This window comes from Microcaecilia unicolor, chromosome 6 (assembly GCF_901765095.1).
Source record: "Microcaecilia unicolor chromosome 6, aMicUni1.1, whole genome shotgun sequence".
Classification (NCBI taxonomy): Eukaryota; Metazoa; Chordata; class Amphibia; order Gymnophiona; family Siphonopidae; genus Microcaecilia; species Microcaecilia unicolor.
The window spans coordinates 120,957,451-120,977,561 of NC_044036.1; the positions used below are offsets into that span (position 1 = coordinate 120,957,451).

Here is a 20,111-nt window from a genome sequence, read left to right on the forward strand (position 1 = left end):
AAGGTAAAAGAAGGAAATGTGTTAGAAAGAGGGTGAAATTTGAGTGGACAGAAAACAGAAAAGAAAAAAAAGAGAGGAAAGAGCTAAAATGGAAAGATCAGTATGTCAGAGGCATGAGTAGTGAGGGAATGGAATGAGAGAGGAGAAAAGACAAATGGACAGCAACTGCTTGAAGGATAATTAACAGAAAGACAGGAAAGTGGAAAAGAAAATCTGGAACCAACATGACAGAAAAATAACATGACTAGACAACAAAGATAGAAAAGGCATTTTATTTTGAATTTATTAACTGAAATATGTTAGCTTGAGAAATGTGCAATAGCGGGTGTCATTTTATTGTGTTCAGTAGAAAAGGAAATACATTTCTGTTTTTATTTCTCCACTGTTGCAATACATGCTGAGGTTCCGAGTTCAATTTTTGTCTACATATTTTTATTTCTAATTTGTGATCCCTTGTTGGTTAGAGTCTGTCAGTGTAATTGTAATGGTAGGTGGGGAGGTTGGAGGCGAGACAGGGAGGAGAGGGAATTGAGGGGGGGAGCCTTCTTTATTTTCTGCCCTGGGCCCTAGCATGTCTAACACCAGTCCTCACCCTTACTGTAGCTGGATCCCCAGTCTCCATCAGCTGAGGTCCTCCTCTGAAGGCAGCCAAAACTCCCTTCTACTAAGCTTGACAGACAGCAGCAACATCCTTGAACCACCAATAGCTAAGCATGCATGGGGTGCTGGCATAGGTGGCTCAAGGAGTTGCTGCCGCTGCCTGCCAAGCATGGTAAAAGGGAGTTCTGGCCATCCTCGGAGGAAGTCTTCAGCTGACAGAGCTTGGAGATCCTCATGAGGTAAAATATTTATATTTTAAGGTAGGAGGTGCCGGGAGAGGGGTAGAGAGTGGGGGGAGAAAGGGGCTGGAGCAAAGAGAAAATTTTGGTCTCAGACCCACTCAGAATTGGCTGTCTGGCTCTGCCACTGATTTCACTGATTGGCTCACCGTACAATGTTAGTTGCTGTGTTAGTGCATATTTAAAAACAGTCTCGATTCTAATGATTATGTACATTACCTAGGGTGATTGGATAGAGGGGTTTATAAATATTTTGCATAAATAAATAAGTTTCCCCTCAATCTACTCTTCTGAAGTAAAGACTGAATTAAAGAATTCATTTTATCTCTCCACTATGGCCTTGTCTTCCTTGCGTGCTCCTTGAACTCTGTGATGATCTAATTGTCCAACTGACTCTCTCAGACCTGCCAAATCTCTCATTTTTGCGGGTCATCTCCTGCATTCCCACTAAGGAGCTGGGATCTCATGCTGAGTGGCCTCCCCTTCCAACAGCAGCAGCAGCATGTCATCTCCTGCTGCTGTTGGTCCCGCAGTAGCAGGAAATGATGTTTTAAGAAGGCCTCTCCTGCTGCCACTGGAAGGAGAGATCACCGCTGATGCTGTTATGAGCAGGTGGGGTGGAGTTATGAGCGGGGCAGAGTGGGTCCTAAATCTCTCACATTGAAGGTTGGCCCCTTGGAATCTATGATCTCTTACAGGCTTCCTTTTAGGAGAAGGGGCCTAGCCAACATTTCTGGTCCAGGTCCCTCCTGTGGTAGATTCTAGAACCAAAAGCGCTCTGGCTTGGGGTGCCCTAGACTGAATTGACCTGGCAGATGAGGATAAGAGTGGGGATAGGTGATACTGGCCTGCTAGCGTTTTCATTTCTTCTTCTTTTTTTTTTTTTGATCTGCCTTTCTGTCATTGTGCAAGTATTCCTGCTCATTCAATGCCAGGAAGGGAGATATTTTACTTATGTTACTCCTAATATAGCAAATGGCAGTAGATTATTGCAACATTGTATGCTGCAGTTTTTTTCTGATAGTGTACCCTTTTTAATGTATGTTGTGACATCCCCACCTCTCTCTTGTGAGATGAGGCTCCAACCTCTAGATCCCAGGTCCCTCTTTCACTCAGGGTGAGCTGGATTTTAGTATGCAGATTATATGCAAATTAGTCTCATACCCCTTTAAGCTCGGGGTGACCTGCTTCTCAAAAAGGCAAACACAGTCAGGTCTCACCAAAAGAATATTACTCATACAAAACTTTATTTCAGCCCCTAGGGCACACTTCCTTTAGCTCCACAATACTTTGGGGACTTCTATCTCCAGGCTTTGCAGCCTGCTTCTCTCAGTACAGCAATACTTTGGGGACTTCCAACCCCAGGCTTTGCAGCCTGCCTCTCTCTGTACTTGGACACACAGTTCTTATACTTAAAGCTCAAGGGCCTTCTTACCCCAGCCAGCTTCCTTTCTTTATACACACAGTTCACCACCAGTCCATAGGGCTCAACCAGTACTTTCCATGGGGATCTTTCTGCATCAGCTCCCAGCTCTCTGCTTCAGCTGCTAGCTCTCCTCTCTCCCTCACACTCAGGTGGGGTATTAAGTGGTTAATGGCTAAACAGGACCCAGCCCATAACCTGCTGCACCTGTTTCCTCCTCCCGGACTCTCCTCGGTCCTAGCGACCTCCTGCTATACAACCCCTTACTGGCTCCCTTTAGTGACTCACCCAGCCCTTCTCCCTGGACATTTTAGGGGAACAGCGCCCTCTAGGGGCCTAACCAGGGTAGGACAGCCTCATACTTATCACAATGTACATTAGAATTTTATATGCTGAAGCTTTGAATGGTGTGCTAATGAGCCACTTACTTCATCAAGGCCTGTATGTGATGAGGGTTATTGGCACTCTGGTACTTGGACCCTGCTTATCCTTGTAGGACATCTGTGCCCTGGTGCCAGTCTCAGGCCGTGATGCTCAGAACTCCGACACTGTACAGAACAGTGCCAGAAAAAGAAGAAGAAGTAGTGTTGCAGGAATTACCACTATTGTTAGCAGAATCTGTGGTACTTCAGGAGTCAAACACCACACACCAGAATGAGAGAGAAATCTTCTTTATTTGCCAGCAAACAAAGTAGGACATCAGCGCTAGCTCTCTCCTTCTCTTCAGCTCTCTGTGTCTTGTGTCTCCTGTCTTGGTTCCTTCTCGTCTAACGTAAGCTGCTTCTGTTCTCCTTTATATAGGGTCCTAAACCCCTCTAGCCCCCCTTTCTCACCAGATGGTAAAGAATAGATTGATTACCCTGTCTTGAACTAATTATCTCTACACATTTACTCAAAAATATCAGTTACATAGGTTTGATATTTCCTAAACTGACCTATGACCTGGGGCCTCTCAAACTAGACAATGTGGCACCTATCTCCTGCATTTTATTATTATTCACATAATCAGATTCCCGGTTAACTTCATAACTTGAGCTGGGTTCATAAAGGGGCTAAGGGGCCAGTCTTGCTTAATGGCACACAGACATGGTTTGTTATTACTTTCAGGAGACCAGTCCTACACTTAGCTATAATCAATCAAGGAGAAGACTTGACTTTTCCTGACCTCTTTCACCTTCTAGCTTCATACACAGAACTAGCTAGGACTGTGGATAATTCAAACCAGATGATGACCTCTTAAACTGCAGACAAATCTCACTTGAAAAGTCAGACACTGAATTGAAAAGATATTTTACATAGAGAAATAGAACTTATTAATTAAACAGAATAAAACATATTTTAAAATAAGCAGAAATCAGAATTCCTTATAAGACAAAATCTAAATTATCTAGAATTATTTAAATCTACTCTATCTCCTTCTAAACAGCATTCAGTCTAATCTTTTAAAACAGCTTGCTTGCTGATCCCCTCGAGATTGTCCACTATGCCTTAGCTTAGAATGGCATCCGATGTGGTAAAATATACCTATGAACCAGCCTTAACAATCCATCACTCAAAAAGGGACAAAGAAAGTTTCATTTCTCTCTGACCTTTCTAACCTCTAGTCTAGCAAAAGCTAGACATTTGAGTAATTAAAACCAGATGGCATTCTACCACTTTACAGGACTGAACCAAAATTAAACAGAATTAACAAATTAATATGATTTCTCTGCCCAGGCTACCTCAGTAGAAGCCTGGCCTTGCCCTGGTGGTCCGGTGAACCCCTAGCCTCCCTCTTCATAATAGATAAAACCTTGGTGGTCCGGTGGACCCCTGACCCACCCCTTCAAATCTTTGTAAAAGCCTTGGCGGTCCAGCGTTTCTTTTCCCCCTCCCGGTCTACCATGGTGGCCTAGTAGTACCCCCATCCTCATCATACCTGGGAGAAGGAGGAAGGAAAGAGTCCTATTTCCTCCTGCAGGGTGCATCATCAAATGGCCGGCTCTCCTGCCCTGCACCAGTGCATCCTGGGATACACTGGTGGGGCCTAACCACACTTCCCTCTATTCCCTCTTCACTCCATGGTGTGCTCTCCTTCCCCCAATCCCTTTTCTTCTTTTCCTTCTTCTTTTCTTTCTTCTAAGTTGTTAAGGCTTTTTTTTGTAAATCATATTGAAGCTTAGGTTAGGCCACATGCAGTATATCAAGCATGTGAAAAAAATACATAAATACAATGGGAAACTCCCTTATATGGTAGTTAGGCCCTGCCTAGTGCATCTCGCCGCCATTTTGATGGCGCGCCCAGCAGGAGGGAGTAGGAATCCTTCCCTCCTCCTCCTCCTCCTCCAAAGTTTAATGGGGTTGGGGGTAGGGTTACCATATGGCTCCAGAAAAAGGAGGACGGATTGAGCCAGCCGGGTTTTACTTCCATTGCTTTCAATGGAAGTAATTGAGCTAGCCGGGTTTTATTTCCATTGCTTTCAATGGAAAGCAATGGAAGTAAAACCCGGCGTGCTCAATCCGTCCTCCTTTTTCTGGAGCCATATGGTAACCCTAGTTGGGGGGTGCTACCTCTAGGCCACCAGGGTAGACTCCGAGGGGGGGGGGTTGTGTCCTGGCCGGGGTCCCACTGGACCACCAGGTCTTTTACAAAAGATTTTGAAAGGGGGGGGGGGGGTGGGGGGGGGTCTGGGTCTATCGGACCACCAAGGCTTTGCTCAGGCTCCTCAACTCTCTCTACACAAATTGGGACTCTGACACCCTAACGCCAGCTCCAAGCCTGAAATATTTATTTTAAATATTTGGGCTGATATTGAACATGAGTTAACCAGGTAACTTTGGGAGTTAATTCTGGTAAGTCCACAGTTTAAAAAATTCAGGCACAGGAAATGGATAGCTTTTAGCCAGACATCAAGATGTCTGGCCAAAACTTATCCAAATAAAGAAGAAGCAAGGGGGGCAGTCTGAGGATGTACCAAATATTTATCCAGATAACAGCAATATTTAGCCACTATTTACTATACATTTGCTTTTTGAGCTTCAGGATTTTTTTAGAGACACATCAGTTATTGGATCCAAATTAACTTAACCTTCTGTAAAACTCTGAAGACCCTGACTTTTGTTCAGGTATCTTCCAGGGTTTATTTCTCTTGTTTGTCTTGTCCTTTTGGGAAAGTATGGTTGTCATAATATTTGAATGTTTGGGGGGGTTTGTGTGTGGATATTATCTGTGGATAAGTTTGTATTGATTTTATAGTTGAAAATTATATCATACAAAAATGATTTTATTTTGATTTATTTTATAAAGGGAAATGGGACTTGATATACCGCCTTTCTGTGGTATTTTGCAACTACATTCAAAGCGGTTTACATATATTCAGGTACTTATTTTGTACCTGGGGCAATGGAGGTTTAAGTGACTTGCCCACAGTCACAAGGAGCTGCAGTGGGAATGGAACCCAGTTCCCCAGGATCAAAGTCCACTGCACTAACAACTAGGCTACTCCTCCACATAAATGCTTTCTCTCCCAATGTTGAAAGTTTATAATCTGTTATTAAGTCTGTGAGGTTTGCTGTGGAATATAAATGTGCTTTTATTTAAATTAAATACAGTTAGCTGTTTATCTGACTATCTCAAATGCAGATACAGGAGGCCTAAGATATCCTCATATCTTTAAGACACTATCCTCCTAATTCTGTAAACTTGTGCACCCAATTTTATGTTTAGCACAGAACGTTGTGTGTGCAAGTTATGGAATAGTCGTTCATATGTAAACTAATATAAATAATTAGATGCTAAGCGGTATTAGCTATCAATTCTTGCTATAGGGGTTAATTGCGCTAATTGGCACAAATTAACAGTTTACACAGTTAACTGTTCTTAAGGGGGTCTTTACCAAGCCACGGTAGCATTTTTTTGCTTGTGCGGGAGACCACACCAAGACGCCCATAAGGAATATTGGGTGAAACAAGGAATTTTCCTGCTTGTAAATTATATAGCTATTGTTTATGATGAGCATTTCCTTTGTTTGGCCAGCAGATGGTGACTGTCTTTGTTTGTAAAGGTTGTTACAAAACATCAGTTTCTTCTTCCCGCCAAAAGCTGTTAACTCTTAAGCTGTGAAGCAATTTTTTTTAGCCGCAGATAAGGAAGGTGGAAAGAGTATGTTCTCTTTTCCTGAGGCACTGTGACAGTTAGGTCTTCATAGCTTGTGAGCAGCTATATCTTTTTCCTGAACTCCCCAGGTACTAGTTAGGGTAGTAGAATAGTTTTATATTTAAGTCCATATTCAGTTATCTGTTATTGTTTGTTCTTTTCCACCTGTTTATATGGTTCACTGTTCTACCTGACAATAAACCTGATTAGTTTATTGACTCTGCTGTCCTGGACTGACTAGAATCCTGGTGGTTTGTATTTTGATCTGTTGGTGTTTTCTGGGAACTGATGGGATCCCTGGAGAGGTGGCCCCAGTAACCTAGAAAATCACCAGGAAATAACCTGAGAGTTTGGAGACTTGCCCAGAGGCAAGTGAGACCCAGTCAATAGGTGTGAGGGTGCTAGTTTAGAACACAATCTGCAGGCAGACCTGAGCTATACCCGCCAGGTGGCCACAGGGTTGGCCCAGGTGGGTGGCTAGGCGTTTCGTCACAGAATATAATGGGCATCCCTACTTGTTCTGCCAGCTGATTTGTACCACAAGCTAAAACCACTAACGCACCTTAGTAAAAGACCCCCTTAGTCTAGATTTTAGAAATTGCATGTAGAAATTCTATAATGCGACTGCAAAGGGGAGCATAGACATGGGAGGGCATGGGCAGGCCAGGGGTGTGCTTAGCACTTACGCACTCGGCTTTTAGAATACTAGAAGTTGCACGCCTTACTACTTGCAGTAAACACGTAGGTATTCAACTGTGGACTTGTGCACACAATTGCTGTGTTAGAATTTATGGTTAGCACACATTATCCTGGCACCTAACCTTAGACGATCTACAGAGAATTATCTCCGCTATTCAGTGGCAGTGAGATATCTGAATATCTTACTGAACATCCAACAAAAGATATCTCAGTAGCTTTATCTAGATATCTTTAATTGGATGGTTTCTGCTGAATTTCAGTCCACTTTTTAAAAAATTGTGGGAATGATAATGACAATCTTAATATTATGGCCAAGGTTTCTGTATTTAAAGTAGTCCTCCAGCCTCAGCAAAGTTAAAAAGGTGGCTAAGTTGAAATGTAGTCTTCAGGTTTCTGCTTTATGTTTACAGTGGGGGAAATAAGTATTTGATCCCTTGCTGGATTTTGTAAGTTTGCCCACTGACAAAGACATGAGCAGCCCATATTGAAGGGTAGGTTATTGGTAACAGTGAGAGATAGCACATCACAAATTAAATCCGGAAAATCACATTGTGGAAAGTATATGAATTTATTTGCATTCTGCAGAGGGAAATAATATTTGATCCCCCACCAACCAGTAAGAGATCTGGCCCCTACAGACCAGGTGGATGCTCCAAATCAACTCGTTACCTGCATGACAGACAGCTGTCGGCAATGGTCACCTGTATGAAAGACACCTGTCCACAGACTCAGTGAATCAGCAGACTCTAACCTCTACAAAATGGCCAAGAGCAAGGAGCTGTCTAAGGATGTCAGGGACAAGATCATACACCTGCACAAGGCTGGAATGGGCTACAAAACCATCAGTAAGACGCTGGGCGAGAAGGAGACAACTGTTGGTGCCATAGTAAGAAAATGGAAGAAGTACAAAATGAATGTCAATCGACAAAGATCTGGGGCTCCAACGCAAAATCTCACCTCGTGGGGTATCCTTGATCATGAGGAGGTTAGAAATCAGCCTACAACTACAAGGGGGGAACTTCTCAATGATCTCAAGGCAGCTGGGACCACTGTCACCACGAAAACCATTGGTAACACATTACGACATAACAGATGTGCACTCCTGCAGTGCCCGCAAGGTCCCCCTGCTCCGGAAGGCACATGTGACGGCCCGTCTGAAGTTTGCCAGTTGAACACCTGGATGATGCCGAGAGTGATTGGGAGAAGGTGCTGTGGTCAGATGAGACAAAAATTGAGCTCTTTGGCATGAACTCAAGCTCCCGTGTTGGAGGAAGAGAAATGCTGCCTATGACCCAAAGAACACCGTCCCCACTGTCAAGCATGGAGGTGGAAATGTTATGTTTGGGGGTGTTTCTCTGCTAAGGGGCACAGGACTACTTCACCGCATCAATGGGAGAATGGATGGGGCCATGTACCGTACAATTCTGAGTGACAACCTCCTTCCCTCCGCCAGGGCCTTAAAAATGGGTCGTGCTGGTCTTCCAGCACGACATGACCCAAAACATACAGCCAAGGCAACAAAGGAGTGGCTCAGGAAGAAGCACATTAGGTCATGGAGTGGCCTAGCCAGTCACCAGACCTTAATCCCATTGAAAACTTAGGGAGGGAGCTGAAGCTGGCGAGTTGCCAAGCGACAGCCCAGAACTCTTAATGATTTAGAGATGATCTGCAAAGAGGAGTGGACCAAAATTCCTCCTGACATGTGTGCAAACCGCATCATCAACTACAGAAGACGTCTGACCGCTGTGCTTGCCAACAAGGGTTTTGCCACCAAGTATTAGGTCTTGTTTGCCAGAGGGATTAATACTTATTTTCCCTCTGCAGAATGCAAATAAATTATATACTTTCCACAATGTGATTTTCCGGATTTAATTTGGTGATGTGCTATCTCTCACTGTTACCAATAACCTACCCTTCAATTATGGGCTGCTCCTGTCTTTGTCAGTGGGGCCAACCTTACAAAATCAGCAAGGGATCAAATACTTATTTCCCCCCACTGTAAATCTGTTTTGTTGAAAACAGAGAACCACAGCAGTACTGAAAATATAGACAAAGTGATCATAACCAACAAGATAACCTGCCAGTTGTACAACCTTAATAAAGAACGTGTGTACTTTTTAACTCCAGAATTCAACCTTAAATTATTGCATGGGATGCCTGAGCTCTTATAGCATCCCACATGAAACCTCCCTCCCCCTTTCCCATCCTGCCCACTCCCTCCTGCTAATGAACTACAACCCTGCTCTTGGTGGTCTCATATTCCTTCGCTCACCAATTTCCAATTTATTCAAAATTAAGATATGAGTTCTAGGAGTTAAAGATTATAAATAAGGGTCCCAGACCCTTAAAAATTGTTTCCACTGTTTGAAAGGAATGAGCAGGATCCTGAGCTTCCAAACACAGAAATAATATGAATTGATTCCTCCAGTACCAATAGTCTGGTGGGATCCCTTGCATCCATTTCTGCAGTATAACTTTTTTTCCGCTACCCCCCACACCCAGCAGTAACCTGTGTCTCCAAAAGCCTCCTGCTTCTCAAAGAGAAACCCAAGGGTGATTTCCAAATAGGGTGACCCAGTATCCTCTCCATGCATTTAATAATAGTATCCAATAATAGCTTATATAGGGGAAACTCCAAAGCAAATGAGAACAATAGTAACATAGTAGGATGACGGCAGAAAAAGACCTGCACGGCCCATCCAGTCTGTCCAACAAGATAACTCACATGTGCCATTTTTTGTGTATACCTTAGCCTTGATTTGTACCTGTCTTTTTCAGGGCACAGACCGTATAAGTCTGCCCAGCACTATCCCTGCCCCGCCTGCCACCACCCGGCTCTGGCACAGACCGTATAAGTCTGCCCAGCAACTATCCCCAGCCTCACAACCACCAGCCCCGCCTCCCACCACCGGCTCTGGCACAGACCGTATAAGTCTGCCCAGCACTATCCCTGCCTCCCAACCACCAGCCCCGCCTCCCACCACCGGCTCTGGCACAGACCGTATAAGTCTGCCCAGCACTATCCCCACCTCCCAACCACCAGCCCTGCCTCCCACCACCGGCTAAGCTTCTGGGGATCCCTTCCTTCTGAGCAGGATTCCTTTATGTTTATCCCACGTATGTTTGAATTCCGTTACCGTTTTCCTCTCCACCACCTCCCGCGGGAGGGCATTCCAAGCATCCACCACTCTCTCCGTGAAAAAATACTTCCTGACATTTTTCTTGAGTCTGCCCCCCTTCAATCTCATTTCATGTCCTCTAGTTCTACTGCCTTCCATCTCTGTCCCACAATTAAAAACATGTAGGTGATGGGGCTAATTTTTATTTCAGTATTTATATACTGCTTAGACCTAAGTGGTTACAGTTTCATTTTACAGGTACTGGGTCTATCTCTAGTGGGCTCAACAATCTAAGTAGTACATTGTATTACTGATGTACCTGGGCAACGGAGGGTCAAGTAACTTGCCCAGGGACACATGGAGCTGCAGAGGGGAATTGAACCCTGGTTCCCCAGGGTCTCAACTAGAGAGTTGCACGGGGACAGAAATCTTACCCATCCCCGCCCGTCCCTGCTGGAATCTTACCCGTCCCCAACCCATCCCCACTGGAATCTTACCCATCCCACCCATCCCCGCAAAAATTAAACCATCCCAACCCGTCCCCGCAAGAATTTAACCCATCCCCACCCATCCCCGTAAGAATTTAGCCCATCCCCACCCATCCCCATAAGAATTTAATAGTACATAAAAGAAAGTTCCAGTCAGCCTCCCCAGTCTCTCTCTGGATTTGAGCCACAGCACTGTAGGCAAGGGAAGGAACGGAAGTGGAACTTGGAACACTCTGGTGCGCACATGTAAGATTTGTCTCTGATTCACTGGCAGTGTGTGCTGAGAGGTCGCCACATGCACGCGCCAGTAGGTCAGGTGACATCTGATTCTTGGCCTGTGTCAGAGCTGAGGTCTGTGCACCAGCCTGGGAGCAAAGAGGATTAATAGTAACATAGTAAGTGACAGCAAATAGACCTGAACGGTCCATCCACTGCTGCCCAATAGTCACACTCATGATCAATTCATCATTAAATCAACGAGTGTGTATTATATACTTGATTATGGTCTTTCTTTCGTGTTTCGGAACAAAGACCACAGAAGTCTATCTGGCCCCAACCTTATGTTCCAACTGCTGGAGTTGCCATCGAAGCCCACTCCAGCTATTCATGTTCTCATTTGTGGGACACAGACCATAAAAGTCTGTCCCAGCACTGTCCTCATGTTCCAGCCACTGAAGTTGCTGCCTAAGCCCTTTCCAGCCCATCCTACATCAGATTGCCATGTATGAGACACAGACCATACAAGTCTGCCAGGTATCAGCTCTAGTTCATCACAGCCAGAGTCGCCATCTAAGTGTCACTTGACATATCCACACACATGCAGCCATTTAAGGTTAGCACGCCTTTTGAATTCCGTCATCATTTGTGACTCTACCACCGTCCTTAATGGAAGACTGTCCACATTTATGCTATTAAAGCAAGGAAGAAGAGGAGGAGAAGGAGACAGCACTCAAATAAATTGGGTATTCGGTAGATGAGAGGCTGGTGCAGGTGCAGCTTACACTTCCACGGGGAAGCCCACAGAACTGGTTCCATCCCCGCGGGAACCCCGCAGGAACTGCCTCCGTCCCCACGGGAACCCTGCAGAACTGGTTCCATCCCCGCGGGAACCCCGCAGGAACTGCCTCCGTCCCCACGGGAACCCCGCAGAACTGTTCCATCCCCGCGGGAACCCCGCAGAACTGGTTCCATCCCCGCGGGAATCCCGCGGGATTCCCGTGGGACGGAAGCCGTGCAGCTCTCTAGTCTCAACCCACTGCCAACCACAGGCAGTAGCGGGAATCAAACCCAGTTCCCCAGGTCTGCAACCCGTTACACTAACCATTAGGCCACTCCTCCACTCTACTCATTTCAAAGCACTTAGACTTACAAAATTCCATAGGTTACAATGTAACTTGTAAGTGTAAGTGCTTTGAAAATTCGCCTCCAGGTGTCCGAGTCTGGGAAAAACATTCTCTGTGCAGAATTCTGAATTGACATTCCCGGAGATAGGTGCTGTGTACTAAATTGGGTATTTTCTTAACTAAGGTAAGAACATCCAAAGAAGCCACTGTATCCCCAATCTATGCTCCATTTAGCACAGAGGTCGCCATAGGTTCTGGGTGGACCCTTGGCATATAATGCTCAATAAATACCTAAGACAGAAACATGCTCAGGATCTCCTGAGTTGCAGGTTTCTTGCTTTAAATCAGATACAGTTTTGTGAACGTAGGACAAGAAAACTATTGTGAAAATAATCATCTTCCTTTGAAGCACAGTATAAGCCTCTTTGATAGACCTCAGCAAGGGATTAATAGGGGATTTGGGTATATGATACTTGTAAGAAGCCCCAAAAGGGTAATTATTTTAGTTTATATGGCAGTTCTATTTTAACATTGTATACCTATTGGGCACATTTTAACACAGTTTCTCAGTCAGCTAAGATAATGTGCTGTTTTAATATGATTTTTCTTTTCATGATTTCCGTTCTAGAACTACACTGTTGCTTTACTTAGTAAAATTGTGCTTATATGAAAATGTAAAATTAATTTCTAACATTCATTTATTTACACTTCTTCTAGTATTTACTTGTATTTGGTGATCTTTTATCTTCTGTATTAGGTGGACCAGTTGACTACTTAACAACTGTGTTTGTGGTTCAGGAATCATGTAAATTGTTGCATGCATTCAGCTCAAGGTCAGACTATGATGGAGTTCTGCCACAAGCATATTCGGAATTGAATCAGCTTCTTGAAAGAATCTTAGAGGTAAGGCATGGTGAAAGTAAACATTTGTGCTAGCTTGTGGAAATACTAGCTATGCCTTTAAATCTGCACAAGTTGTGCCTGCCCAGTGTCCCAGTATCAGCACCATACACTGTCATATTTGCAAGCCAGGTCTAACTTCCACCTCAGGCCATCAGAGAACATTCACTTGCTTCTCAGTGGAGAAGCATCAGGCAAAGAAACTGACAAAGACAGGACAGGATCAAGTATGTGTATTTTATATCACATATCATATGTTATAAGTGCTGGTGCTATATATCTCTATGGGGAAGTGGAAGACATCTTGAAGTTGAAATCAGAGAGTAAAATGTTGTTAATTAGCAATATGATTGGATTGTTACTTTACCAATTGTTTATGAAAAATGTGGCTATGCTGAGGCCATACTGTCTATATGTGATAGGCATGGTAACAAATTGTAAACTGCCCTGATTGTGATGCCAATGTTCAGTCATAGGAGTGTAACTTGTACAGAGTGGCAGGTGTGACTCTGGTTACCTTGTTGGGCAGACTGGATGGACTATGTCCTCATTTACGGTGTTACTGTGTTAGATTCCTCAGCCATTCCAGCTAGCTGACTCTAATGGGAATTGTCTTATTTTTGTTAATTTGTATCATTACTTAGTTGGCCACACCTTTCTGGATCCCAGGGCATTTGCTGTCTCTCTCTGTGGGTTCATACTAGCACTAAAGGACTTTTAAAAAGTGACCTCATCTATATTATTTCACCAGTCTCAAGCTGTGCTGCCCCCAAGTCAAAAGCTTCTATAGCTCTCTTAAAAACTAAAATGGAGGACAAGTTGGAGCCAAGATGGCAGCAGCATGAGTGCAACTTCCATGTCTCCTTACCTGAAGGAAGGGGAAAACAAGGGTCCATTCCTCAGAGACCACCAGATCTTCCCTCCTAGGACCTATGGATAAATTTATGATACACGGGGAGCCCAAAGCTGATAGTATTGAGGCTTTTCAGCCACTTGACATTTTTCACGCTTTAGCTTCTGAGACATTGGTTAGCCCAGTCTGCCAAACACTGCTGCAGCAACCAGGAACTTCCTCAGAATTGAGCATGAAACCCAATCAAATGCCAAAGTGCTGGCAATGACTTGGGACCAAGGAAAAAGAACAGGCATTTGTTCTATTGTGCCTGATACTACACTGACCATTCTGGGGATGGAGAAAAGAGTTCTGGGTATTCTTCTGGCAGTCTCTTTTCCACTGAAGGAAGACCTTTCGACATCTTTGTAAGGGACAGATCTAGGTCAAGTTGCCACATTTCCACAGTTTGTTTTTCAACCGCAGTACCCTGTGCATTTCTGTTTGGAGGCAATTTGAAATGTGGTTACTCAATTGGGTCAAGCCCTATTGGTGCTGTTTAATTCATTGAACTTAAAACTTCAAGAGCAGGAGACATAGACTAAAGATTTGGAAGGTAATTAAATCCTTACAGCCTGTAGTGGAAGACTCACAGACATATATTTTTGATACAGGAGGTGAATAGAGCTCTAATTAAAGATAATACTAACTTGAGATTTAAAATTGAATCTCTGGAAAATCAAGCAAGAGCTTTGAATTTGAGGGTAATTGACTTTCCAAAAGTTCCTCTAAGATCACCTCGAGAGGTGTTTATGAGATACTAGTAAAACATGCCCGTTTCTTGCGGCAATGAAACGGCACTAGCACGGTTTCCTTCCGGACCCCCCCCCCATCCCTACTCACCCCGGCGTTCGTCCGCCATTGTTGCGGACCTCGGCACCACCTTCAATTTGCTGACATTGCTCCGCCCTCGATGTCATCACGTTTGACGCGAGGGCGGGGCCCCAACACAGTGTTTTCGGTGGCTTCACCACCATGAAGGCTTTGAACCGGAAGGAAGTGCCCGGAGGACCTGACAGTTGACGTCAGTGTCCTCAGAACGTTGAGTGTGAGTTTTATTATATAGGATTTAACAGATTTGAAAATATTTAAGGAAGCTATACCACTGATGGTACAATTGTATTATTTGCCACCAGTAAAGAATGATGCAATAGAAGGCCTTCAGATTGTAAAAGAAAAAGCAGCTTTCAGTGACCCTGAGATCCTCGAGATTTTAGCTACTGAAATGAAAGAACTGATGACTCAGATAGTGAGATTTGCCTTAAAGACAGATAGGGATCTGGTTCTGAGACTCTTTTTTAAAATATAAGATGTTTAGTTTATGAACAGTAAGTTTAGGATTTACCCTGATTTTTCGAGAGGCACTGAAAAACAGAGAAGAGATTTCTTCTACTGAGACCGGGGGTCCTTCAGTTGGAGGCCCTTTTCTTTCTAAAATTCCTTCTAAATGTATTGTTAAGTATAACTTGGTTAAATATGGGGGGGTTCACCCTCCCTACTCAATTGTCATCTTTTTTAGCTGCTAATAAGAAAGTGGGAGCTAAATTTGTTATTCCAACTATGAGAACAGCACCAGTTGAGTAGTTCAGCTTGAAATTATTGTTTTATAGGTTTATGCACTCGTTTGTTTCTTTTTTTTAATTATTTAGTAATTTCCTTATTCATATGATGGATTTCATCCTCATTATGGGGATTTAGAAGGTTAATACTTGTATTTCCTTTTATTCGTTTCTTTTTTTTTTGTGGTATTCTTGGATTAACCCTTTTCTGTACAAGTGGAATATGCTTGGTTAATATGTTTGTAACCATTATGTATTTGAAAACTTAAAAAACAACAAAAAACAAAACCTAAAACTAAATTAAGCAGAAGTCAGGCAAGCAAAATAACATTGTTCAAACCATAACAAGGAGCATAAGAAAAACAAACAAAAGAATATGGTAGCTTTTTTTCTGTTCAAAATTTGTATTAAATTTTGTAAATTACAATATAAAAGTGTGGAAATGTTGTTGAAATTGTAATCTTTTAAGTACAAACTTACTAATACATATCAGTAATATAGCAAAATAATTACAATATACAAACAACACGAGTGTCTAGTGAAAGTCAAATAATAATGTAAAATGTGTCTCTATACTGAAAATTACAATATTGAACTTATTATGTACTAGTATATTTTATTACAGGTATCCAGATTTTTTTCATAAGCCAACATAATTCTACTTTTTTCCGCTGCAACTCTTTCAAATTTAGCGATTAAACATACAGAGTTCCATGAGTGGGTATATTCCAGTTTAGAGGAGTCTTTCCAATTCTGTAGTATCAATTTTATTGCAGTGTACAACAATATAAGCAAAATTTAGAGCTATGAACATCTATTGTGTGAGATAGAGCTTGCACTCCTGTCACTATGATAGCATGAGTCAATGGTTCATCTAATTGTATTAGTTTACATATTGTTGTCCATATAGAAGACCAAAATTGCTTTAGATTAACACAATCAAAAATTGTGTGTTTTAAAGTTCCAAGTTGTACATGACATGACCAGCATTTATTATTGCCATTTTGGCAAAAGTTTTCTATTTTTGAAGGAGTTAAATGGGCTGTATATAAAAAAAAAAAAAGTAAATGGATTGTGTCATAGAAGAAGATCAAGAAGACTTGAGTAATAAAGGCCATAATAGCTTCCAATTATCAATATAAATACATAAGTAATGCCACACTGGGAAAAGACCAAGGGTCCATCGAGCCCAGCATCCTGTCCACGACAGTGGCCAATCCAGACCAAGGGCACCTGGCAAGCTTCCCAATCGTACAAACATTCTATACATGTTATTCCTAGAATTATGGATTTTTTCCAAGTCCATTTAGTAGCGGTTTATGGACTTGTCCTTTAGGAAACCGTCTAACCCCTTTTTTAACTCTGCCAAGCTAACCGCCTCCACCACGTTCTCCGGCAACGAATTCCAGAGTTTAATTACGCGTTGGGTGAGGAAAATTTTTCTCCGATCTGTTTTAAATTTACTACACTGTAGTTTCATCGCATGCCCCCTAGTCCTAGTATTTTGGAAAGCGTGAACAGAAGCTTCACATCCACCTGTTCCACTCCACTCATTATTTTATATACCTCTATCATGTCTCCCCTCAGCCATCTCTTCTCTAAGCTGAAAAGCCCTAGCCTCCTTAGTCTTTCTTTATAGGGACGTCATCCCATCCCCGCTATCATTTTAGTCGCCCTTCGCTGCACCTTTTCCAATTCCACTGTATCTTTCTTGAGATGCGGCGACCAGAATTGAATACAATACTCAAGGTACGGTCGCACCATGGAGCGATATAACGGCATTATAACATCCTCACACCTGTTTTCCATACCTTTCCTAATAATACAACATTCTATTCATTTTCCGAGCCGCAGCAGCACACTGAGCAGAAGGTTTCAGTGTATTATCGACAACGACACCCAGATCCCTTTCTTGGTCCGTAACTCCTAACATGGAACCTTGCATGACGTAGCTATAATTCGGGTTCTTTTTTCCCACATGCATCACCTTGCACTTACTCACATTAAACGTCATCTGCCATCTAGCCACCCAGTCTCCCAGTCTCGTAAGGTCCTTCTGTAATTTTTCACAATCCTGTCGCGAGTTAACGACTTTGAATAACTTTGTGTCATCAGCAAATGTAATTACCTCGCTAGTTACTCCCATCTCTAAATCATTTATAAATATATTAAAAAGCAGCGGTCCTAGCACAGACCCCTGAGGAACCCCACTAACTACCCTTCTCCATTGTGAATACTGCCCATTTAACCCCACTCTCTGTTTCCTATCCTTCAACCAGTTTTTAATCCACAATAGGACTTTTCCTCCTATCCCATGACCCTTGAATTTCCTCTGTAGCCTTTCATGAGGTACCTTGTCAAACGCCTTTTGAAAATCCAGATACACGATATCAACCGGCTCCCCTTTGTCCACATGTTTGTTTACTCCTTCAAAGAATTGAAGTAAATTGGTCAGGCAAGATTTCCCCACACAAAAGCCGTGCTGACTCGGTCTCAGTAATCCATGTCCTTGGATGTGCTCTGTAATTTTGATTTTACTAATAGCCTCTACCATTTTCCCCAGCACCGACGTCAGACTCACCGGTCTATAATTTCCCGGATCTCCCCTGGAACCTTTTTTTTAAAAATGGGCGTTATATTGGCCACCCTCCAATCTTCCGGTACCACGCTCGATTTTAAGGATAAATTGGATATCACTAGCAGTAGCTCCGCAAGCTCATTTTTCAGTTCTATCAGTACTCTAGGATGAATACCATCCGGTCCAGGAGATTTGCTACTCTTCAGTTTGCTGGACTCTTTTGTTTGCTGATCTGTTCCATTACGTCCTCCAGGTTTACCGTGAAGTCAGTAAGTTTCTCCGACTCGTCTGCTTGAAATATCATTTCCGACACCGGTATCCCACCCAAATCTTCCTCAGTGAAGACCAAAGCAAAGAAGAATTCATTCAATCTCTCCGCTACGTCTTTGTCTTCCTTGATCGCCCCTTTTACCCCTCGGTCATCCAGCGGCCCAACCGATTCTTTTGCCGGCTTCCTGCTTTTAATATACCGAAAAAATTTTTTACTATGTTTTTTTGCCTCTAATGCTATCTTTTTTTCCGTAATCCCTCTTGGCCTTCTTTATCTGCGCCTTGCATTTGCTTTGACACTCCTTATGCTGCTTCTTGTTATTTTCAGACGGTTCTTTCGTCCGTTTTCTGAAGGCATTTCTTTTAGCCCTAATAGCTTCCTTCACCTCACTTTTCAACCAGGCTGGCTGTCTTTTGGAGTTCCGTCTTTCTTTTCTAATTAGTGGAATATGTTTGGCCTGGGCCTCCAGGATGGTATTTTTGAACAGCGTCCATGCCTGTTGTACAGTTTTTACCCTCTCAGTTGTCCCCTTAAGTTTTTTTTCCACTGTTCTTCTCATTTTATCATAGTCTCCTTTTTTAAAGTTAAATGCTAACGTATTTGACTTCCTGTATATAGTTACTTCAAGGTCGATATTAAAACTGATCATATTATGATCACTGTTATCAAGCGGCCCCAGTACCATAACGTCCCTCACCAGATCATGCGCTCCACTAAGGACCAAGTCTAGTATTTTTCCTTCTCTCGTCGGCTCCTGCACCAGCTGCTCCATAAAGCTGTCCTTGATTTCATCAAGGAATTGTACCTCTTTAGCGTGTCCCGTAGTTACATTTACCCAGTCTATATTTGGATAATTGAAGTCACCCATTGTTATTACATTGCCCATTTTGTTTGCGTCTCTGATTTCTTTTAACATTTAATTTTATGTTCAATTCTTTATTCCATTTATCTTCAGATTTAGTGAATATAATGTCTTTCCAAGATTGGAACATTTTGTTCCAATTAGATGCAGATTTGCTGTTTTTAGAAATTGTACGACATAACTCCCAAGAACTAGGATGTTCAGTAGATAATGTTTTAATATTCAGTTTGGTAGCTATACAGTGTTTGAGTTGTATCCATTTAAAGTATTGATTGTTAGGTAAATTATAACTTTTAAAGTTCACCAGGCGGTGTATTGCTTTGATTTTACAGCCTGCCTAATCAATCACTGACACAGACTGCTCAGTAATTACTGTGAATTCTTTTGGATTCGTATTAGGTAAATGAGACTTTTATTAGAGGTTCACTTAAGTGGAGAGTGTATAAGTCATTTTTGTCTAAGATACGCAATGATTAAGCTATATAGTTGAAGAGAAACAATAATACCTATCTATAGTTGAGAAGAAACAATCATCACATCACTGGTCATACACCACTACATCCAGGCATTTTTGTCAGCGAAGCCAGGATTCTCTTGACCAGGCAAGAAGCAATAACATTTTTTTTTTTGGTATATAATCAAGTTACAAGTCATAACCACTTGATCAAGAAATTCAGAAAAGAAAATAGAAGCTTTACATCAGTAATATAAAGGCAAAAGAAAACAAATGGTCAATCATCTTTTAGACCACAATTAAGGGGGGTAAGTAACATACATCTCAGGAGATAAGCTACACAATATCATTACACAGGTCACAAACAAACTCTATAGCGCGCTATTCCCCACCCCTTTTACTTATTCTCAACCAAGGGTACATAAGCACCGCCATACTGGGAAAAGACCAAGGGTCCATCAAGCCCTGCATCCTGTCTCCGACAGTGGCCAATCCAGGCCTCAAGAACCCAGCAAAAACCCCAAAACAAAACAAAAATTTTAATTAATA

At 42.6% G+C, this 20,111-nt stretch overlaps 1 protein-coding gene across 1 annotated transcript in view; it reads left to right on the forward strand.

Moving 5' to 3' along the window:
* SWT1 (SWT1 RNA endoribonuclease homolog) overlaps positions 1–20,111 on the forward strand; it is a 391,485-nt gene that overhangs the window by 264,696 nt on the left and 106,678 nt on the right. The window contains exon 15 of the mRNA XM_030205715.1: positions 12,804–12,949. Coding sequence (XP_030061575.1) covers positions 12,804–12,949 — 146 coding nt within the window. The remainder of the gene's footprint in view (positions 1–12,803; positions 12,950–20,111) is intronic.